The sequence below is a fragment of the Trachemys scripta genome, chromosome 6 (assembly GCF_013100865.1).
Source record: "Trachemys scripta elegans isolate TJP31775 chromosome 6, CAS_Tse_1.0, whole genome shotgun sequence".
NCBI classification, from domain to species: domain Eukaryota; kingdom Metazoa; phylum Chordata; order Testudines; family Emydidae; genus Trachemys; species Trachemys scripta.
Window position 1 is genome coordinate 94,070,468 of NC_048303.1, and position 24,886 is coordinate 94,095,353.

At 40.9% G+C, this 24,886-nt stretch overlaps 1 protein-coding gene across 2 annotated transcripts in view; it reads left to right on the plus strand.

Annotated features, from left to right (window-relative positions):
• The window catches only part of RORB (RAR related orphan receptor B), a 209,425-nt gene that overhangs the window by 164,379 nt on the left and 20,160 nt on the right, over positions 1-24,886 (plus strand). For both annotated transcript variants that reach the window (XM_034773310.1, XM_034773311.1), the window contains exons 5-6: positions 21,725-21,846; positions 23,654-23,786. In XM_034773310.1, the coding sequence (XP_034629201.1) occupies positions 21,725-21,846; positions 23,654-23,786 (255 nt within the window). The remainder of the gene's footprint in view (positions 1-21,724; positions 21,847-23,653; positions 23,787-24,886) is intronic.

Genomic DNA, 24,886 nt, shown 5'->3' on the forward strand with positions numbered 1-24,886 from the left:
TCCATCTTTGGCTAACTGGTCCCAATTCCAGCAAAGGTATCCTTAACCCTCATGCAGTTCATTGAATTCTGGTTGGGAGTATGGGGTCCAACTTTTTGCAGGATCAGAGCTTTATTCAAATGTACTGTAGTTTCCAGTATTTGAATGTCACATTGTCAAATCCTGTTGCTAGGCTTTTATATAAATTAAATTAATACAATAGGTTTGTGCCTATTGGTTCTTTAATTTTTGTTGTTGTTTGCATTATCATTTGGCAAATGGTTGAAAATGAGATTAGGGGGAAAAAAAACATTTTTAGGAAAAATAAGTTCCCCCCCCACCTCCTTTTCTTTTCCCCAGCAAATTTTGAAATTTGAGATTTTTCAGCCAGCGCTATAGTCTATATACATTAAGGACATACACTTCACTTTGGTCCACAGTTGTGAGACGTTCATTTGTATTTTTCTGCATTCATAACTCTATCACCTCCTAAAAACTCCACAAATTAATTAATAAAATGAAAGCTAGAGAACAGAGACCATATTTGAACAGAATGTAAAACATTTTATTTTGAAAACACAAAACCTAGAATTAGGACTCAGATGGCAATGGGACATCAGCCTAGCAGTATCCTGGGCACACCATCAGTGATTTTTGGCTTGAGAGGCTGTGTGACATTTTAAAAACCTGACATAAATGCTTACAATAGCTATCAAACAAAGCTGTGGTGTTATTGCAGCATTAATTCGAAGTGGATCCCTAAGAGAGCTCAACTTAGGGTATAAGCTGAGATGAGCTCTTAGCTACTCAACTGGATCCTGAGGGTAAGTGGGAAATTAAAAATTCATTATTCATTTTAATTGAGGATGATTATCGGTATTTTAGGAGGCACACTTCAAAGTTCTTCAGCTCCCAGTGCAAAAGAAGGGGACGCTAAGAAAGCTAGACTCCCTCATGAGACAAGAGAAACAAATGAACAAACTCAAGAGCCTATAGGAAGCATATACTACATAATTCTAAGTGTAGCTTATATTTAGCAGGCCAAATGCACTGCTGGTGCAAGCTTCATTCAAGTACATGAAAATGCACCTACTTACACCAGATCTGCATTTGTCCCTAAGTCTAAGTTTTTTCCCTTATGAACCATCAGCACTGCAGTTTGGGATCTTTTGATACTGACATTAAACATGGAGGGCCAAAGCGGTGTAGCTCCAAGTTATGCTGATTTACATCATATGGGGACCTGACCTGGAATGTCCAGTTTTCTGTACATGTCTTGGATGTAGGTAGCTTCTTAACTCACCAGCACAATGTATGTTTGAGAGGCGGTAACCTTTGAGATGTCTACTGAAACCTAAAATAAGGAAACTTGGTTGGAAAAAAATAAAAATCCAGCTGTGCTACTGAAATCAAAAATAGAAAAGGTCACTTGCTATTTTAGAAGTTGTAAGCTATAGTCCCAGTTTTAGAACATCAAAGTTGTTAACCATACATTGTCACTTTCTCTGCAGAGCATTTTTTCATTGTAAATTAGGCCAATCTTACAAAAATATGCTGGTTTCCTTTTTTTCTGCCTACAATTTAAAGAAACCTTGACTGAATGTAAAGACCTATTAAGTCAGTTAGCCCATCCCTTTTCCAGGACACAACTGTACCCTAGTGTCCCAAACTATAGGCCCCCGTCATTTCCCTTGGAAGACAATTCCATATTCTGGTTGGCTTCACTGTCCAGATTTTTTTCCTAATAATCAGCCTTAATTTTATTTTTCTTAATTTCACTCTATTATTGCCAGTTAGATCCCCTCTACAATACTAAACAAACCCCGTCATTCAAATATAGGCCCTAATACTGTAATTTGTGCATGGGTGGATTGTTGCACCCGCCCAGAGACTCACTGTCTGCCCATGATCGGCAGTTTGCAGGATTGTGGTCATACTTTATAAATATTTACTACGTCCCCACTCTCCCTGGTCATCACATAATCAAATTAGATTATTTTAGTCTTTTATACTTTCTTTACATTTAAATCCCTTCTTCCACACAACTGTTGTTTCATAAATTTCAAGGCCAGAAGGCTCTATGATCATCATCTAGCCTGTCCTCCTGTATAACACAGACCACAGAATTTCACCAAGTGATTTCTGCAGCATATAACTAGATCTAATCTCAATTTAGAGACTTCAAGTGATGGACCACATCACTTGGTACATTGTTACAGTGAGCTTTATTTCTAGTCTGAATTTGTTCAGCTTCCAGACATTAGATCTTGTTACACCTTTGCCTTCTAGATTAAAGAGTCCTTTTCTATCAGAAATGCAGCTGTCATTCTCTGAACTCCTGCTAGTTTGTCACTATTTTTCTGGTGCTGGGAAATAATCTCAGACGTCCTTTTACCAGTGCCATTTAGGGATTATTACACTGGTCTACAATTTTTGAGAAGTCGTCTGCTTCAGAGATAAAATGTGCTATTTATTATGTATTTTGGTGTGCTGAATTCAAATATGACAATTAAAACAACTGATTGGCTACTGTTTCTAAGATATTTAAGTTTTACATTTTATGTCTATGTATATTGTGTAGATAGTAGAGTTTTAATCATAATTTGTAAACCTAGGTCTTTTCATGTGTTTATGGTTGCTTTACATGATAATATTTCACCTGTCCTGTTTATGTAACACTTTAAAAATCAGCAAAAGGGTTATATAAATAAAATTTATTATGAAACAAAAGGCAAAAAATTATTATGTACATAGTTTAGTCCTATTCAGTGTCTACTCGGCGCTTCTTGGCTTGTCTCTTGTATTCATTAAATGGAGCATCTCTTGTCACTGTCCAGCAATAGTCTGCAAGCATTGATGGGCTCCATTTGCCCTGATAGCATTTCTCCATTGTTGCAATGTCCTGGTGAAATCGCTCGCCATACTCATCGCTCACTGCTCCGCAGTTCAGTGGAAAAAAATCTAGATGAGAGTGCAAAAAAATGTATCTTTAGTGACATGTTGCAACCAAGGCTTTTGTATGCCTTGAGGAGGTTTTCCACCAACAACCTGTAGTTGTCTGCCTTGTTGTTGCCGAGAAAATTTATTGCCATTAACTGGAAAGCTTTCCATGCCGTCTTTTCCTTGCCACGCAGTGCATGGTCAAATGCATCATCTCGAAGAAGTTCACGAATCTGAGGACCAACAAAGACGCCTTCCTTTATCTTAGCTTTACTTAACCTTGGAAATTTTCCACGGAGGTACCTGAAAGCTGCTTGTGTTTTGTCAATGGCCTTGACAAAGTTCTTCATCAGACCCAGCTTGATGTGTAAGGGTGGTAACAAAATCTTCCTTGATTCAACAAGTGGTGGATGCTGAACACTTTTCCTCCCAGGCTCCAATGACTGTCAGAGTGGCCAATCTTTCTTGATGTAGTGGGAATCTCTTGCACGACTATCCCATTCGCAGAGAAAACAGCAGTACTTTGTGTATCCAGTCTGCAGACCAAGCAAGAGAGCAACAACCTTCAAATTGCCACAAAGCTGCCACTGATGTTGGTCATAGTTTATGCACCTCAAAAGTTGTTTCATGTTGTCATAGGTTTCCTTCATATGGACTGCATGACCAACTGGAATTGATGGCAAAACATTGCCATTATGCAGTAAAACAGCTTTAAGACTCATCTTCGATGAATCAATGAGCAGTCTCCACTCATCTGAATTGTGAACGATGTTGAGGGCTGCCATCACACCATCGATGTTGTTGCAGGCTACAAGATCACCTTCCATGAAGAAGAATGGGACAAGATCCTTTTGACGGTCACGGAACATGGAAACCCTAACATCACCTGCCAGGAGATTCCACTGCTGTAGTCTGGAGCCCAACAGCTCTGCCTTACTCTTGGGTAGCTCCAAATCCCTGACAAGGTCATTCAGTTCACCTTGTGTTATGAGGTGTGGTTCAGAGGAGGAGGATGGGAGAAAATGTGGGTACTGTGACATTGCTGGTTCAGGACCCGAAGTTTCATCCTCTTCCTCGTCTGACTTAAGTGAGAATGATTCTGGTGCATCAGGAACCAGCAGTCCTTCTCCGTGGGGTACTGGGTGTATAGCTGATGGAATGTTTGGATAATGCACAGTCCACTTTTTCTTCTTTGACACACCTTTCCCAATTGGAGGCACCATGCAGAAGTAACAATTGCTGGTATGATCTGTTGGCTCTCTCCAAATCATTGGCACTGCAAAAGGCATAGATTTCCTTTTCCTGTTCTGGCGAAAGATTTGTTGTACAAGTATTGCAGCATATATGTGGGGCCCACCTCTTGTCCTGATCTCCAATTTTGCAGCCAAAATAAAGGTGATAGGCTTTCTTAACCATAGTGGTTATACTGCGCTTTTGTGATGCAAAAGACACTTCACCACAAACATAGCAGAAGTTATCTGCACTGTTCACACAAGTACAAGGCATCTCTGCTCACTTTGTCTAAATAGAAATGTGCCCCTTTGCAAAAATCAAACACTGACAAATAAGAGAGCACGACACTGTATGGTTTCTAGAGCTGACATAGGGCAATTTGTTCAGCAGAGTGATGTAAGCTTCGTTATGATTGCATCATCCATGACTTCTAGGAATAACATGTTGCAATGCATATCGTGTATGACGCAATATCAGCTTCAAATTGCATCATTCATTGTTTTGCCTAAAAAGCAAGTACTGTCCAAACCCAGTCATAGATTTATTCATAGATCCAGTCAAAGATGTATTTTAGTCATTTCTGGTTTAAATTGAGATCCCTTCCCTTTATAACTCACTTATCCTCCACCATTCCCAAGTCAAGGGTCATATATACTGACCCAATAGCATATCTTGAAAACTAGAGCCAATCAACAATTTTAAGCATCATTTTCATTCTCAGTGACCCAGAATTAGTAAAGTTTGACTACATTTATTTCAGAAGCATTTTGGCTGTAGAGCAGTGTTGTTGTTTGTTGTTATTATTTCTATTGACTTATTGTTATATACTATTATATTTTATTTATATCAAACATGTATAAATAGGTTTATAAATATAAAAAGTAATACTGCTTTGCATGACACTTTCCAGAGATATATCTAAATAGACAGGCTCCTTACCGTGAAGAGTTTATAGTTTAAAATAGACACACATACAACATGAAGATAACAAAAAAAGGAAGGAAGTCAGGTGAGGGGACAAAACTAATTAGAAAAATATAATTCATATTATACAGAAAGCCAATCTGATATTGCCAGTAGGTCGGGTAGTGCAGAGGCAGAAGACTAGATAGCATAGGAAGTCAATGGTGGAAAGAAGGTTGAAGGAAGTTGCTTTCAAAAATGAAAGCAAACAAGTATTGGGATGTCCTTGCAAGCAAAGGAATGAGCATGACAAAAGGCACCAGATGAGAATGAGAGAGGGAGCAAGAGGTTTAGAAGAATGAGCAGAGCATGAATGGGAAGTGACAGAGGATGACAGATAATACATAGGCAGAGTCTTAAAAGGAATGATGGAAAGTTTGAACTTTGCATGGATGAAAGTGGAACCAGTGGAGTTTTGTGGTCATAGTGGTGGGGAAAGAAGATTATTTTATCTGGAACAAGATGGACAGATAGAAGAGGTGAGAGCTAAGGATGGCAGAGAGGAGGAAGAGAATTCTAGGGATGAGAGAGCACCATGGCATGAACCTAAGTTTTGGCACTGAGGACAGAGAACTTTTACAGAGGGGTCTTTTATCTCTCAGCTGCAAGATCTGCAGCTTCTCCCAAAATTGCCCCAAATCTATCTGCCTTTCTTCTGCCATATCTCTTTGAAAAGTCATAACTGTTCTGTTGTCCTCTCTCATTTCTAAGTCCCTGTGGATATTACTGATTTCCAGTTTTCTCCCACACATTGAATATCTATGTTGCTTGGATTAATGCTCCCCTCCCAGTTGTGTAATGTTAGCTGGCTTTGTCTGGGCTGAGTCTCATTTTGTTATTTCCTCTTCATCTTTCTTACTATAACATTTGGCAAAACACTCAGGCGTCAGAATTGGCAGGAGAGAAACAGAAGTGTGATGCACAAAAGCACTGTGAAGAGACAGGCTGTTGTTTTCTGGCTCCAGCCACACAACATGGATCAGGGTTACAAAAGATTGTCCCTTGTCTCACAGCAGGAGGCACTATTCACTCAGTTCTATCTATCCATCCATCCTGGTTCTTATAGGGCCTCCATCACTGCAGTATCTGAGCTCCTGATAAAAAAACTGCAACTAGGGTGACCAGATAACAAGTGTGAAAAATTGGGACTGGGGGGTGGGGGTAAGGGTAATAGGAGCCTATATAAGAAAAAGCCCCAAATATTGGGACTGTCCCTATAAAATCGGGACAGCTGGTCACCCTAACAGCAACATTTCTATCAACTGCACAAGCACCCAGGTGAGTCTGATCGCTCAGGTTTCTGAAAGCAACTATTTCACATTGGGCATGCTCTTTGTGTTGACGGATATTAGCAAAATCATTCCCATGCTGGTGAAACTTGATACCTATACTTACATCCTGCCCTTTTAGCTATTTTAATTCATCTTTTAATATTGAAATAACATAGGGTGATGGATCTGCAAAGCAAGGGACTACACTCCCATCAGCCCTCACCCCTCTGTACTTGCCTTTTTCCTGGCCAGGTAAGAGGAAAGGTCCTGAACCAGGAAGTGGCCAGGTTCTGTTTGGGGATTGAAAGTGGGAGCTGCATGGCATCAGGGAGCTGTAGAGAAACCCCAGGGATTGTGGACAAAGCTGCATGTGGAACATCCATGTGACTGCCAGACGTTTCACTGTGTAGGACTTAGGGTGGACCAGCAGCGGCTGGGCAGGGAGCCAGTATGGAGAGGTCCCAATGGGAGACACTAGCTGACCCTGTCCTGGAACCCTACAAGCACGTATTTCCTCGAATCGATTCTGGGCTGGAAATGGTACCCCGGACACTAGGCCTGCAGAGCCCTGACTCGTGATTGGGCTGCCCAGGGACCCAAACAAGAACTGCTGTTGCTCACTCTGAACTCTGTTTAAGCCTCTCTACCTAGGGTATTTGAAACTTTTCCCTTTCCTGCCAGCCCTAGTAAAATGTCCTTTCCCTTAGCTATGTGTCCAAGTACTTACTGGGACACACCAGAGCTAGCACCTACAAGCCTAGCTGCTGAAACATCTCTAGCACTTTCCTCCTACTCATGGTACCCCTGGCACGCTACTGACACTCTAGGAGTTTGGGGTACTGGGCAGCCATAATAATTAAAATATCAATAGATTTTGAAATACTTATTTGTCACTTAGTCAGTTGTAATTTATTTCAGTCCTTCTGAATCTGCCTGTTTTCTCAAGAAATGGTCACCAAGGGCATCTGGGTATATGCTTCCCAGCTCCAGTAGACAGACATACACTAGCTCTACTCGAGCTCGCTCATCAAACTAGCAGCATAGCTGGGGGTAGCATGTGCGGCAGCTTGAGCTAGCCACTCAAGGATGTACCCAGGGCTTGGGGGCAGGTCTGTACTCAGACAGTTAGCCTGAGATGTCATCTGGGCTACCCCAGGCACGCTGCTATTTTTAGTGCAATAGCTTTAGCAGAACTAGTGCATGTCTATCTACTGGAGTTGGGGAGCTCACTCCCAGCTGCAGTGTAGACATACTTCAATCAAACTCACCCTAGTCTGATTACATTATGGCTTCAGCCAAGTACTGCCCAGATGAGGCAGCTTTGCCAATGCTGGTATCTGTAGTGATTTCGCACTTGCCAATTTTGGCGATGCTAGTGCCTGTAACTATTCTGCTGGCACTAATACAAATTCTCTTCTTTCTGTATCTGTTTGTTGAGCTTTCCTCTTTTTCTACTGCATCAGCAGTTCTCTAGGATATCACAAGTACTTCAAATAAATCTTGATGGTTTCTCCAGTACCTTTGAGAGTCTCTTTCATCAGTATATGAGCATGGCTCTGAGGAAGGGGTAATGACTCTTGTTTGGTTCCTGCTGTTGTTATCAATTCTCAGGTGAACTGGTTTCCCAGTTGGACAATTGCTTGTAGGTCTGTTATAGGAAAACTGTCATTTCTTTTCCTTTCTTTCATTTGTATTTGAGGTTTTGTAGAAAGTCAAGTCCTTGTTCATCTTCCCACTAGCATCTGTTCCGGGGGAAAACAATACTTCTACTGGTCTGCACTTCTAAAATCCAAAGAAACAGATTTCTACTGGCACCTTCAGCTTTCTTTAAGATATTTTCATTGCCTAAATAGGTCTCTTGGTCATGCTGTTACTCTGGGTGTATTTTAGCAAGGAGGTGACTTACTTAAACTAGCCGGTCTTAGCAGAAACTTGAAATTCTGCCCAATAAAACTGTGGTGAGTTCTCAGGAATCAGAATCTTTGGTATTTGATGTCTCTGTGTTTGTTTGTTTTTAATTTTGAAATTCCTATGAATTAAGAGTAGAAATCAGTTAACAGCAAATAAGTTTCCATGTCAAGTTCAAGCAGCCTTTACCAGTTTAAGGCCCTGTATAATCAGCCTGGAATGAGTTATATTAGTGTCTGTGTTCTAAGAAATTTAATCAGATAAATACAGAACCAAAATAAAGTTTAATTGATAATTATATATCACGTGTTGCCTGGGTCTCTCTAGTATTTCATGACCTTGTATTGGCTCCATGGGTTTTGCATATAGTAAATAAGTATTTTTTTCTATAATTGAAAATGATCTACCAAAACTTTTTTTTTTTTACAGAAAATTGAGTTTACAATTGAACAGATTTTTGTTGTGAAAAGTATCTGCTTTCCATGGAAAATCTGGATTTTTTGGGCAAAAGTTTTCAGGTATGGCCCATAACCCACATACTTCAGACCAAAAATGAAATAGTTCAATTTGGAAACACTACTTTGCTGCCTCATAGGAGTTGTAGTTCCGTTCTCATGTCCCTATTCTCCTTTATAGGCTGTGCTTCCCAGCCAGATTTCATCTCCATGACTCCCATGATGTACTGCATCAAGAGGGGTGTTGAAACAGATCTTTAATGGCCCACAGCTGGGTGGATGTTACCGGTCCCAGTGAGAATTCGGAAACCCATATGCTTAATGCACAGTAATTTATTTGAGAAAGAATCACACAAGTAGTTAAGGATACACAGTGCACGTCTTTTCATAGAAGCCTCAGGCTAGGTCTACACGATGGGGCGGGGTTGATTTAAGATACACAAATTCAGCTATGTGAATAGCGTAGCTGAATTCGGCATATCCTATTCAACTTACCCTGCTTTGAGGACGGTGGCAAATCGATCGCCGCGGCTCCCCTGTCGATGGCGCTTACTCCTCCTGACGAGGTGGGAGTAAGCGCGTCGATTCAGGGATCGATTTATCCATCTAGATGAGACGCGATAAATTGATCCCCGAGAGATTGATTTCTACCCGCCGATCCAGGCAGGTAGTGTAGACTAGCCCTCAGCTCCCCAAGCATAAACCCTCAGTAACTATGTTGGCCTGATTAGCAAACAAGGCAGATATATCTACCAGTTCTAGATGGAGACTTCTTTTCTTCTCTTCTTTCCACTTTTAGGTACTTGGTCTGTTAAATGTCCCTTGAAGCAGGGTCTAGGTCACCCCGAGGACTTCTGTTTCACAGTCTCGAACCTCTTCAGATGTTAATTGGGGAACTAACTTAATTAATTTACTTTGCTTAGCATTTACACCTTTTTGTTCTCAAAGGAGTCACATGTCCCAGAAATATGTCTCGTGGGCATTATCACCGGTTTTCTCTAATTAATATTTTGGAAGGAGGGGCTGCAGAACAGACCCAGACCAAAGCTCAATCAACGTTTACCCTCTCATAAATCATTCACTTAAGCTCTTAGCATGATGTTATCCAAAAAGGGTCATTTTGACCCATATCAGCCTGCACCAAGCCCACCGATATCATGATTTTATGTGTTTTTTTACCAAGGTAAAAATTTTAATTTTTTAAAAATTTTTAATTTTATTACTCTGCTGATATATTCCAAAGTTCGATGCTGAAACATACATGCCCATTGAGCCATTATTAACCATTTAAGTGCAGTTTCAGCACCTCTAGCAGTTTTCCACATCGTTTATCTAATGCTAAGAGAATTCTGCTCCGAGAATCCTCTAGCAAGTTCAGGCATACCAAGTCATCCAAAACTCATGCTTATCACATCCATTTATATCAATCACTGCAATTCATAATAATTTGACATCATCTCAACAGTCCCTCACTCAATATCCAATTACCCAAGGTAATTGTGCTATCGCACCAATCATGCGAGTTGTACCAATATGCCAGTTATTGGATCTTTTTGAACTACAGCCTCATTTTACGATCTTTAAAAACATAATCTGACAATTTAATTTTAAAAGTTTTCTGCAAAGCTTGTCTTTTCTTTTATACTGCTTACATATTTGGTATTTAAAACACAAGCATAGCAGAAATAATACAGTTGTTTTACAAATTTGAAATATTATAATTTAATTTCATTTTATTTTATTACTTGACATACAACATTGTACCAAACACACATTTTAGATCTTAAGTTTTCTGCAACTTTTTAAATAATTTTATATTTTCGAGCAAGTGTATTTTTTTACAATTATTACAAGTCTGGCTGATTGTTTTATTGTACATACCATATTTTTTTTTAATTCCAAATTCCAATTCCTTTTTTTTTTAATTAAGGTGCCCCATTCCCTATTATTTGTTTTCATCCCTCACACGTATCCATCAAAATCCCCCATTTCCCTCTGGCACTATTTCATAGTACCCTGTTTCATTTCCCCAGGCACTTGCATATATTACCGGATACACTTCTTGTACCTCTCCATTAGCTATACCGGAAAGGATACGGGCGCACTGGCGTATGGTAAATGTATGTACATGCACCCTCCAGGTATCTTGGAACAATTGGTTAATATAGGAATAATAATTCAATGCCCAAATAAGTGTCTCTGGCCAATTACCTCTGCGACTTTGTTTCAAGATATTTTTCCATTGTTTTCCCAAGATTCCCTGAGCTTCTATACACACTTTTTCCCAGGACAATCCTGAACAAATATTTGTTATTGTTTAACAATTTCCAAAACACTCTTCCCCAGGAGTTCACTTAGTTCCAATACAGGGTATCCCATTTCTTGATCCATTCTTTCTCCTTACTTCCCAGCATGTGCTGATTGTACTTCTGTACAGCACTTTTGCAGGGATTGGTTCCAAGTTGTTTCCCACAGTAAGGTTTACTTTGGCTAGGACTTTGATCAAATCTGTACTGTTATCTACCCCAGTATTGGAATTTAGACTTTCCAAAAGCTCTTTCGGAACTTTTCCTTCCCTCGGAGAATTAACCCTGGAGGCTACTTTCAGGTTTGGGGATTTTTTCTATTTCTTCGGTCTGTTAAGGGTTTAAACAGGGTAATTGAATACTTTTATCGGTAGGTTTGTTTTATTTTCTACACACGCATCAGGTTTCGGAAATTGTATGGAGGGCCAGTTAGGGGAGGCTGTGCCTCCCCAAACAGCCAGGCATGGCCTGGACCCTACCCTCTATCCCCCTCTCCTGCTTCTTGACCCCTGACAGCCCCCCCCCGGGACTCCTGCCCCATCCAACCCCCCCCATTCCCTGATGGCCCCCCCGGGACCTTTGCCCCATCCACTCCCCCTTCTCCCCGCCCTTTGACCGCCCTCACCCCTATCCACACCCCCACCCCCGACCACCACCTCGAATTCCCCTGCCCTTTATTCAATGCCTCCTGCTCCCTGTCCCCTGACCCCCTCTGGAACCCCTGCCCCTGACTGCCCCCTGCCGCCCCATCCAACCCCCCTCATTCCTGACTGCCTCCGGGACCCCTGCACCCATTCAACCCCCCTGTTCCCTGCTTCTGACCGCCCTGACCCCTATCCACACCCTGAACTCCCCTGCCCTCTATCCAACTCCCCCTGCTCCCTGACCCCTTAACACGCTGCCTGGGGCACCAGTGGCTGGCGGCACTACAGCTATGCCGCCCGGCTGGAGCCAGCCACGCACCGCGCAGCACAGAGCACTGGGTCAGGCCGGGCTCTGGAGCTGCACTGCCCCAGGAGCTCACAGCCCCGCCGCCCAGAGCATTGCGCCGGCAGCGCAGTGAGCTGAGGCTGTGGTGGAGGGGGAACAGTGGGGGAGGGGCCGCAGTAGCATAGCTAGCGGGGTGCAGGGGCAGCAGCCGCTTCCCCCGCCTTTCCAAAAGCGGCTGGAGGAGCTGGGGGGGCGCAGGCTGGCAGCCATGGGGGGCAGCGGGCACAGCCAGAGAAGCGGGGGGGAGGGGTGCGGCCAGAGGAGCGGGGGGTGCAACATGTGGCCCACAGCATGGCCAGCAGCCGTGGCCGGAGGAGCGAGGGGGGCGTAGTTTGTCCACCTCTGTGCTAAACAATCAGTGAGGCTGCTGGGTGATCACAGTTAATCTGAGGAACTGTCCCAGATTACGGTGTTATTAAAGGAGGTTTTGCAACAAATAAATGGTCATTCTTTAGAACAGAGAGAGGTAAATAGTAGTGTCCAGGGATCTGTACTGGGACCAGTACTGTTAAACATATTTATAAATGATCTGAGGGGGGAAAGGGGTAAACAGCGAGATGGCAGAATCTGCAGATGATACAAAACTACTCAAAATAATTAAGTTCAAAGCAGATTGCAAAAAGTTACAAACAGATTTTACAAAACTGGGTGACTAGGCAAGAAAATGGCAAATGAAAATCAATGTTCATAAATGCAAAATAATGCACATTGGAAAACATTATCCCAATTATACAAAATAATGGGGGTTCAAATCAGTTGCCACCGTCCAAGAAAGAAATCTTAGAACCATTGTTGATAATTTTCTGAAAACATCCACCCAATGAGCAGCAGCCGTCAAAAAAAAAAGCTAACAGAATATTGGGAATTATTAGGAAAGTATTTTCTGTTTTATTATTTATCCCTTTTGTATTTTCATATAAATCCAAGGTATGCCCCATCTTCAATAAGATGTATTGGAATTGGAAAAGACACAGAAAAAAAACAAAAATGATCAGGGGTCTGGAACAACTTCACATGAGAAAAGATTAATAAGACTTGGACTCTTCAACTTGGAAAAGAGATAACTAAGGAGGGAATACGATAGAGATCCATAAATTCATGACTAGTGTCAAGAAAGTAAAGTGTTATTTACTTTTTCTTATAACACAGGAACTAGGGGTACTAAATAAAATAAATAAGCAGCAGGTTTAAAATAAAAGGAAATATTTTCTTCACATAGTTAACTTCCGGAACTTCTTGCTGAAGAACACTGTGAAGACCAAGACTATAACAAAAAAAATTTTTTTTTAAAGAAAAAAACAAATACATTTATGGAGGATAGCTCCTAATGGCTATTAGCCAGGATGGGATGGGTTGGTGTCCCTAGCCTCTGTTTGCCAAAAGCTGGAAATGAGCAACAAAAGTTGGATCACTTGATGATTGCCATTCATTCTCTTTGAAGCACCTGGCATTGGCCACTGTCGGAAAACAGAATACTGGGCTAGATGGACCCTCGGTCTGATCCAGTATGGCCATTCTTATATTCTTATATTTGTGCCCCTAATAAGGATGATCATTGTATTAAAATTTGAGTAACTTAAAACTCTTCTGGCTTATTCTTTGGATAGGGTCTTATGGAACAAACAGGTGCAGCAATCACATAGAAAACAAGCCCAGAAGCAACAAAACAAAGCAAATGTCACAGCATTCTTCTTGCTTCAATAAAGTCATAGGTTAACCTGCAAAAATATAAGCAAACAAAAAGCAAAGGCCTCTGACCGGGCCTTATAGGTTAGTACATACTGTGCATTCATTTCTGATAATTGTTATATCTAGTCCGTTGGCAAGTATAATTTGATTTGATCAGAATATCTTCACACATTTCCATCCAAAGTGGTTACTAAAACTGCTCTGGGACTGGCCACATACTTAACTGGAAAGAGTTCCTTTTATATAGGTTTTATTTTACCTTTATTTACCAGTTCTTTAAGAATCATCTTTTCCTCTATTTTTCATTGATATTTCAGTTGTTCCTTCTGGTCTTTTTTTTTTTCCTGCATTGATTTTTTTCCCCTGTCCAAATGTTTGCACCAAATTTGCCACCCAGATCTTCTTTTATATTCACTCAGGCATTTGTTTCTTTGGTGTTAACAGGAACTCAGGAGTTTTCATAACTTAGTCTGTTATTAATTTAAAGAGGTTAATGGACTAGCAAAGAAGCAATTAGCAATGTTCAGCATAAAGAACCATTTAGCCATTGCCACTACTCCAGCCATTAAAATTGGAAGGTGAGCTACAATTAGGACCATAGGTACTATAGGTTTATTAATTTTTCTGTAATCAATTGTGGGATGCCATTTGCCATCCAATTTCTATACAGACTAGATTGGGGAGTTGTAATGACTTTAACATTTTCCTACTACCCCCTATGCTTTCAAATCCTGTAACAGTTCTTCTATATGTGGAACTGCTTCTGCTGGATGGGAATACTGAGGAGTCGGTGGAAAAATGTGTAAAGCCATTTCCACTGCTGCTTCTACGTCTTCACATTCAGATTTCTTTTCTAGCCCAAACCACGGGACATTCCCTCATTCACTTATTGTCTGGCAGTGCCACAGCTGGCAGGCCCACTTTCTTAATCCTTCTGAAATAATCCACTCGTTCAGTCTCTCTCTTTTTTCCCCACAAACAGCATCCTGCCAAATTAAGTCCTGTTGTATCACATCTACTTCCAATATAGCTTCCTCAGTCATGCTGTTACAAACCACTGTATCTGTTTAAAATTTAGTCTGACCTACTATCCTATACTAATACATGGCAGATGTATTAATAAAGTCCCTTTTACTTCTTTGCTGTGGAATCCAAACAAAGGAATGATTTGTTCTCTGTGCACATCCTCCTGCACTGACTTAATTGAAGTTGCATCTGCTCCCGTGTCAATTAATGCTAGCAACCATTATACATCTACCAATTATGTGGGGCTGTAATTTGGCCACTAATATCCAACCTTGGGGACCGGGGTTGCTAAGGGAGAGGCACCTTTACTGAAATGTAGAGCCGCCCTTACAGGGAGTCACCACGTCCATCGGAGCTAATTCCTGGAATAACAAACCATAAAGGGTTCCTATGCCTGCTTCCCCAGTCTCACCAGCCTTAGCTCCTGCTTGCAGCATTGACTGTGATCTAGCTCTTGCCATCAAATCACTTCAAAGTCTCCAAAGGTTGCCTATCCAAACAAACCATATCTGCACTCCTTTCCTCAAGTTGTGCCCATACCTGTGCTCACAATAATCCCCCACTAGACACTCCACGTCTCCTACTATACCATTCTCTGCCTTGACCTATTTCATTGCAACTATCATGTCCCAGGTCAGCATGGTTGGATGGTTGGAGCATGGTTGGAACCTTCTTGGTTAAAGCTGTTATCTGCTGAGCATTAGTTACATTCTGTGCTACAGCAGTTTGCAGGTCCCATTTCAGGTTTTCATTTTGCAATTTTAGTTTTTCCAATTCCTGTTCTAAACTTTCTTGCTGACATTCCTTTACAAGCTTATTCACAGCATGATACATAGCACAGATGACTTGTGCTGATGTTCGGGCTTTCTTGGGAGTGTAACACTTTTTGATACCTCAACAACAAATTGTCCAAACCTTTCTCATGCAGTGTGGGGACTGCATCACACAGACATGAATCTGACTCCAAACTTTCACATGCCTGTCTTAGTAAACACTTATCCACCATACCCAGAGGCTTCGGGGCATCCCCCTTGTCTTCTGAAGTAAACCCGCCTTGCTTGCACTTGTGGAACATCATTGGCTTTAAGATGACACTGATGCAACCCTCTGTACTTGTGTGTTTCACTATCTCTCAATATACTGGTTCCAAGTTGTATTTAGTCCCTGCTTCCCTCGCTACAGACAATGTCTCAAAATAATATTTTAATTAGCCTTGCCAGAATATTTTGGTTCCAAGATATATTTCCCCAGTTCCCCGTCACCATAAAATGCTTTAAGACGATATATTGTTCCTTTTAGCTTGGCTTACCAGTTCAGAAACAACCGACTTTTCCCACTAGCACAGTAAACCCTCTGCTACCAATGTTGAAACGGATCTTTAATGGCCCACGGCTGGGCGGATGTTACCAATCCCAGTGAGAATTCGAAAACCCATATGCTTAATGCACAGTAATTTATTTGAGAAAGAATCACACAAGTAGTTAAGGTTACACAGAGCACGTCTTTTCCTATAAGCCTTAGCTCCCCAAGCATAAACCCTCAGTAACTATGTTGGCCTTACACAGTATCCTGATTAGTAAACAAGACAGATATATCTACCAATTCTAGATGGAGACTTCTTTTCTTCTCTTCTTTCCACTTACCACTAGGTACTTGGTCTGTTAAATGTCCCTCAAAGCAGGGTCTAGGTCACCCTGAGGACTTCCGTCTCACAGTCTTGAACTTCTTCAGATGTTAATTGGGGAACTAACTTAACTAATTTACTTTGTTTAGCATTTATACCTTTTTGTTCTCAAAGGAGTCACATGTCCCAGAAATATGCCTCTTGGGCATTTATCACTGGTTTTCTCTAATTAATATTTTGGAAGGAGGGGCTGCAGAACAAACCCAGACCAAAGCTCAATCAACGTTTACCCTCTCATCAATCATTCACTTAAGCTCTTAGCGTGATGTTATCCAAAAAGGGTCATTTTGACCCATATCAGCCTGCACCAAGCCCACCGATATCATGATTTTATGTGTTTTTTTATCTTGTGAGCTGGTTCTCTGTTGATATATTCCAAAGTTCGATGCTGAAACATACATGCCCATTGAGCCATTATTAACCATTTAAGTGCAGTTTCAGCACCTCCAGCAGTTTTCCACGTCATTTGTCTAATGCTGAGAGAATTCTGCTCCCAGAATCCTCTAGCAAGGTCAGGCATACCAAGTCATACAAAACTCATGCTTATCACATTCATTCAAATCAATCACAGCAATTCATAATAATTTGGGACCGTCTCAACAAGAGGAACCCAGGGTGAATCATGGGAGATGTAGTCTGACCAGGGAGACTAGCCTATAGAGGAGAATGGAAAGATGAAGCCCCCAAACTACGCCTCTCATGAGGTACTGTGGCAGCATTATTGCATTGAATTTTGTTTATTTTTGGCTAAAATATTTCAGTTTGATTTTTTTTGCCAAAAAGTCGATATTTTCCACTAGACCCATCCCCCCATTTTACGACCAGCTCTGTTTGTTTCATACTGAGCTATCATGTCTGCTATATGAGCATCTCTATTTCTCAGCACTGCTGAAACAGTTGGTTTTTGTTTTTTTGATGGGACACTCCACCATTCCACTGGTACAAAGGATAATGAGATAAGTAGAGGCCTCCAAATACCTATCCTAGATAAAATCCGTACATTAAACTCATACCCTACACCCCCAGATCATAAGACCGACATGCCACTTACTGACCTGGCAGGATATTATCTCCAGTTCAGCCCCAACATTGCACCAATTGAGGCTCCCCTGACTGACCTGCTAAAAGGCAAAGACACCAAAAATGCCCAGAAAGTGTAATGCCCTTAGAGTGTTGTGACAAGAAGATATTCTGTACCCTTTGCTCTTTTTACCTGAAGTATCTTATTTTGCTTGTCCCTCAGAAAGCCCATGCTTTTACTTTTCATCTCTCTCTTGTCAATAGCTTGTGCAAGACCCATCAGCCCAACGCTTGCCATTTTAACACTAATCCCCTTTTCCTTTTCATGACTGCCATCTCTGAAAGCAGGCAAACAGTCTCCTTTGCTGCTCATGCATCTTTCTAATCAGCCAACAGAATGAGCTGTCAGGCTCCTTTCCCTAGAGACCAAGCATATCCTTTCCATGATACACTCAGACTTAGCTGGCCTGCAGCACAAGAATTTCAAGTCTGTCTTTGCACCTGGTTCATTTTGGAAGGCAGCATGCAGAGCTGCTCATACACCTAGATGGGTTTTAACATCAGCTCAAGAAACAATTAGTATATGGGAAACAATTCTGTGTACAGCTGTATAGAGCTATCACTTGGATGCAAGCCCCACAAAATATTGAAGAGCATATGATTTGCAGCAGAACCAGCTCATCCTAAGTAAATACATAAATAGGAAGTACAAGAATAAGAGAGCAGTGATGTGAGTGGGTACCATAAGTTAGCTGTAACAATCAAGTGTATTTCAAGGCAAGTTATGCTAAAGCCTGTGTATGTTATTTTCACACTGTTCACCTTCAGTGTGCCTCGTTCTGACTGAAAAACAATAAGCTACCTCCTCTACCAGCTATGCAGTAATATGGTCTTTTATTTTCTTTATATCAAGAGTATGAATAATTCTTGCTTCATGTAAAGAAAGGTGGAGGGTGGGGTAGGAAGAATCAATGAAAACTGTAAGCAAGGATCTGGAGTCAGTAGAAAGGAAATGAATATACGAGTCCCAAGAGCATGGGGCTAAACATGGTTTGCAACATAGTCTGGAAAAATGCAATGCAAGTTTAAATTATTTTTCCATTGTCAGATATTTTGATTAAAAAAAACATAAAAGTTCCTATGACTGCACTTCAGTTCCATCTGGTTAAATCCTCCTCAGCGTTAACACGCCCTTCAGCTTGAGCTTAATTTCTGCAGTCAGGTTTGCTATGGTTCAATATGTTTCCAGCAAACATCATATACTTCATTCTCATTACCTTAATATTAACGTATTCAGTGTTATAGCTTAATGACAACAAGGACTGAACATATATTCATAGGAGTTAGGAAAGCTCAGAGTTCAGGCTGAAACTCCCTCCTTAACTCACCCCCATTACATTCAGACATTGCCGGAGTTTTAAATTCAGTGATTGATCTTTTAGCCTGGACTGCATCTGCTGCAACACAGAGATATATTTGAGTGAGTTAAATAAGGATTAAATGGAAGCCTGCTAGTTTTTAGTGATAACTCCATTTGGGATTCTTTTTAACCATAATCTAAAGCATTTTTATGTGGTTGTGCTTTGAGATTATTTATGAGTAGAGCAATCTTTCAGATTTGTGTTATTATAAAAATTATAAAATTGTTTTCTTTGAATCACTTTTTTAAAAAAAATCAACCTTCTCTGATTCCCTTAAGAGAGGGGAAGAGACAATAAAATCTTTAGCGCTTGCCACGCCCTTAGCAAATAATTTTCAGTCCTGAAAAATGACTGAAACCAGAAATTTGGGGCAAATTCTTCCCTGTCTTACACTGTATACTGCCCAGTGGTTGGACCGAACTGGGCCTCCTTGTTCATGGAGCTATTTTTTCCATGTGGCATGTAGGAATCTTTTAGCATCTTGTTTATTAAGGTGTGTGTGTGTGTGTGTGTGTGTGTGTGTGTGTGTGTGTGTGTGTGTAAAAACAAGCACATATATTATGTATAAGTATTATACATATTGTATACACACACATTTATATATTTTATATAATGGTCAAACTGTTTATTAACTCTCCATTTAAAAGTGGTTTAGAAAGAGTTAAATGATTAGTAAATGTTATAAACGTATTATAGACATAAGTAAGTAATTCTAGTCTGGTTTATTTTTAAATATAATTTATATTAGATTAATTCATTGTTGAACCTGACCAAAGAGTATGTGAAATTTTTTCTAACATCTTGGTTGTACAGCAACAGCAAATGGACTGTGCAATTTCTTGGGAAATGATAAATGTTTTTGTGCTGGATTCTGCTTTGATCAACTGTAAATCCACAGTAACTCAGCTGAAGTCAATGAAGTAGCTCTGAATTCCACATGTAAATAAGAGAATTTTTTTTCCACTCAGTTATAATTTGAATTTGGAGATTGAATTAACCTGAAATATTTAAATTGAGCCTGCTAGGCTTTGTCTAATTTCTGCATAAAACCATGATAACAAGTCAATTTTCATATGGTTTCCTTCTAAAACTATAAATGGGATCCACCTCCTCTCCCCCAGAACACTACCTGAACAAGCCAGGACTGACAGTCTGCTTTAACCCACTCCACAGCTGCTAGGCACCCAGATCACTTCATGCTAGTAAAACTACTGCTTTTGCCATGACAGATTTAAGTGGAGGAAAGTGGTTTCCCTTCCACTCATAGTATGTACAAGAGATGGGTGCATTGAGACCTGCCGTTAATCTGTATGATGATTTTAGCCCAAGTCCCCGACCTATCTGCTGTCGTTCTCTTACTTTCCTGTATCTTCTCTACTCCCTTCCCAGGCTTTTCTTTTTCATCCCTTTCTCCCAGCATGACCAGATATACAGTAGGTTATTCGTGTGACAAAATAGGGCAGCCTGGTACCCTGGGACAAAGGTTCCACCTCTCCCTCCTGGACAATAATATGGTATAGACCCGACGCAGTCACTAATGTGCCCTTTTGTTGTTATTATTAGAGCTGGATAAAAGGTTTTGGCTGCAACTCTTTTTCACGGCAACATACAAATTCACATTGACCAAATCATATTTGTGAGTTCATGTTGATTTTGGTGAATTGCTTCCATTTAAGAAAAGGAAACCTCAAAATGAAATATTTTGATTTTGGGATTAGAGTCACAGGGGGAGTTAAGCACCTTTCACAAAGTGGTTGTGGCTCCCTATCCCCTAACAACCCAGTGGTTAGGATGCTCACCTGTTAAATGGGAGACCTAGGTTCAAATCCTTGCTTCAGAGCAGGGACTTGAACCCAAATCTCCTCCCTTTAAATAAATAAATGGAGATATCTTATGTCCTAGAACTGGAAGGGACCTTGAAAGGTCATTGAGTCCAGCCCCCTGCCTTCACTAGCAGGATCAAGTACTGATTTTTCCCCAGATCCCTAAGTAGCCCCCTCAAGGATTGAACTCACAACCCTGTGTTTAGCAGGCCAATGCTCAAACCACTGAGCTATCCCTCCCCCCACTTCCATATGAGTGTGCTAGCCATCAAACTATTGACGTGTGGGGTCTCTCTCAATCTCTCCTGTTGCAGTTGTTCCACTTGGGTATAAATAATTATATATTAATTGGGCCAGAGAGAGAGTGAGAAAATGACTCTGTAGCCTGTTGGTTAGGGAACTCATCTGGGAGGTAGAACACCTGGATTCCAGTCCCTGCTCCAGTGAATAATTAATTATTTAGACCAAGTGGAACAGCTGCAACAAGAGCGATTGAGAGTGATGTAGACAATGATGAAGAAGCTAGGCTGTTCCTGGTCCTCCTCGCTCCCATGCCCAAGTCTGTCTACAGCACCTTGAATGTACTGTCTCTTTCTGAGGAATACATTGTCATTTGTGTATGAGGTTTTGCTACTGCTGCTCCATTTCAAAATCCATTTGAAAATACCATCCTGGGTTTCTAAAAATGTGTGCCTATCCAGATACAGATAAAACTTTCATTTTCAATTTTAACTGGATATATTTTCACCCAAAGGCTGGCTATTTTTAATTTTGTAATCCACAACCAAGCAAATTTCCTGTGGCTTTGGATTTAATAAAGAACATTTCCACAGCGCAAACAATAACTAGATAAATACAAAAACATTTCACATTGATAAATGTGACATTGTCCAGTCTCCTATGCCATAAAATATATTGTTATCTACTGATCATCGCCCCCAACGTTGATGTCTTCAAAATTTTGCTATTGCAGATTACTATTCATTGTGACTTTCTGCTTTCCCCCCATTTCTTAGATCGAATTGCACAGAATATCATTAAGTCCCATTTGGAGACGTGTCAATATACAATGGATGAACTACACCAGCTAGCATGGCAGACCCACACATATGAAGAAATTAAAGTATACCAGAGCAAGGTACAATACCTTACCACTCCTTCTCTTGCTTCGCCATCTCCTTGCGATTCAGTGCAGTATATTTGGCAAGAACTTGTTGATCAATACCAGGTTAAGCTTTAAACCTTTGGGTGGGAAATAGTAGTTTGATATTAGAAGAACTTGGCAACTGAAGATGTGAGAATGGCATTTTAAAATAGAAATAACAGCTTGTTTGTGTGTTTGCTAGTAGCATAATGTCAGGGCAATGGAAATGGTGATAAAATCAGCCTCCCATATTAATTATTTGTTTCCATGGGCCTGATCTTTTCCCCAAACTCCAGTTAATTTCAATGGGAGCAGGATTGGACTCCATATTTTGGAAGAGTTTTTTCAAAACAGAAAATAGATTTGTTTAACATATTTATGACAACTGTTAAAACTGTCCCCATTTTCATGTGGAAAAATGAATGTTTTTTATTGTAAGGAAAGTAAATGTCCATCACCTGTCGACAGTAGATAATGCAGAATTTAACACACTCTGTAAAGTGTGGTAATACTGTTGAAAAGTGGCTGTAAAAATGACTTCATTTGGTTGTATATTTATTCTCCCCCTACGATTCCTATATCAAATTCGTTCAGAATATTTCTCCCACTTGCAGCTCTTCAATTTCAGCCTAGGCAGTGGAAATCAAGCTGAGTTCTGCTTTTTTCATTTTCACCAATAATAATGTTTCAGCAATCAGAATTTAGACAAAGCAGAATAGAGTTCAGTTTGCTCTGTTGGCTCCCCAGGGATGATCGAAGTTGAAACTCACCTGTGGCAGATGTAGTACAAAGATACATTTGTGCGCGCGCATATACACACACAAAGGTGATAAACTGAACAAGAAGGTCCCAATTTTGTGCAGTCACTGTTCTGACTGTAATTACACTTCAATGGTTTTGAAAAGGTTTTTGAACCCAGCAGAAATGTTCAACCAGGTGACTAAATAGCATTAGTCTATTTCCTTTGCTAGCAATATATTTGCATATTTACATTGCCTAGTTGTCATTAATTTATATCTATCTCTAGAAAGAGATAGATAGATAGGTGCCTAAGTCCTTTTGTGAATCTATCTAACTGCCACTTTAGGTGCCTAAATCCCAGAATCAGGCCCTAGTAGGCTTCACAGAATCCCCAATTCAACTCCCCCCTCCACCTGAGGAATAGAAGGCATTTGAACAGTGGTCTGTCATCTCTCTGGTGTCTGCTCTAAACAGTAGGCTATAGGATATTCTGATGTAGGGCTCCTTCAGTCTCTCATGCTGAAGCTGTTCCACTGTGGATAAACAATTTAAAAAGTCCTTAGAGCAGGGGGACTGGATCCTGGGTCTCACACATGATTACTCTAACCAGCAGGCTACAGAGTCAGAGGCACAGTGAGATTGTCAAAAGTATCAGATTTCAAGTCCTTCCTCCAAAGCATGGAGGCACTAGAGCTTTTCAAAAGAAATTTTATGTGAGCAAAACAATGTAAATACAAAAATGTATTTGTCACTAGCCTTGTTCTTGTAAAGGTCTGACATGATTTGGCTGAATTTTTCCAAACCATTTTCAGCCAGAAGCAGACACCCAGCATGTAAAATTTCAGCCCAAACAGTTAAAGTTTAGCAAAGTTATAAGCAACTGAAAATAGGGTCTTATGATGAGAAGAGGCAGGCAACCTTGATTGTAAGTGGCGCTACCAGTTCTGTCTATTATAAAATCTAAATTACACACTTTGCGTGACACAGCATTGTATTGTTTTGCCTCTGAACATTATGTTTGCTTACTGCTTTATTTTTTATTGCATATTTCCTTTGGAAGGCAAGAGAAGCATTGTGGCAGCAGTGTGCCATCCAGATCACTCATGCTATTCAGTACGTAGTGGAGTTTGCAAAGCGGATAACAGGCTTCATGGAGCTCTGTCAAAATGATCAAATTCTACTCCTTAAATCAGGTGAGTGGTTTAGTCAGTCATTCTCTCTTCAAATAACCTTACTTCTCCCCATCACAATCTTCCCTCCCCACACACGTAAACCCTACATGATCTTCTGCATTAATAACATTCAGGGCCGGCGCAACCCATTAGGCGACCTAGGCAGTCGCCTAGGGCACTACAATTTGGGGGGCGGTGACCACGGCGGTATTTCGGCGGCAGGACCTTCCGCTGCCTCTGTGGGGGGCGGCATTTCGGGGTGGGACCTTCCGCCGCCTAGGGCAGCAGAAAAGCTGGCGGCGCTCCTGATAACATTCATGTCTTCAGATCCCATTCCCTCTAAAGTCAATTGTGCTTTTCATTTACAGAAAAACTTACTGTTAATTGCAGAAGCCACAGTTTGACACGCAGTGTAAGGTATCATTGAGCTGAGCTGGTTGAATCACCAACTGCTGCCCCTAAAACTGCCACTTGATTTTAGTGAATCAAATCCACGCTAACTGGACCCTGCCTCTCTGGTCAACTCTAATCATTTTAATGATGCTACAGCAATACCTATAATCTTATGTCAGTACTTAGTAAGAGAAATCCCTGCTGGCAATAATTAATACTGGAGTGAGCGTGGTTGGATTGTGGCAGCATGCATTGACACTGTTGTGTGTGCATTGTGATGTATGTGGGGGGAGGAGTAGTTTTTCTGTCATGTCACACAGCAATTCCTGCCGTTCTTTTAGAATAATCATTTTAAGATGCACTCTGATGACATTAAGTTGTTAGGAATTGTGACCTTGCAATAACTCCATGTCACTCAGTAGGACAAAATGGTATTATCAAACAAGCTGCTACTGGTTATTAACTACATTACCCTGTACTATCCTGGTCCCTGGATCTGGCAGAGGCAGATGTAGCATGAGGCAGTTTCTTTGAGCTAGAGAAGTGCCTTGTGTCCTTCAATAGAGAACTCTCAGGCAATTCTGAAAGAGAGAGTGTGATCCAGTCTTTGTTCAGAAGGATGTGGCTGTAATATGGGACCAAGATGTTGGAGGCAGATGCAAACTGCAGAAAAATAAGAGGACCAGTAGGGCTCCAACAGGAATACAGAAGATCCCCTGGAAAAGAAG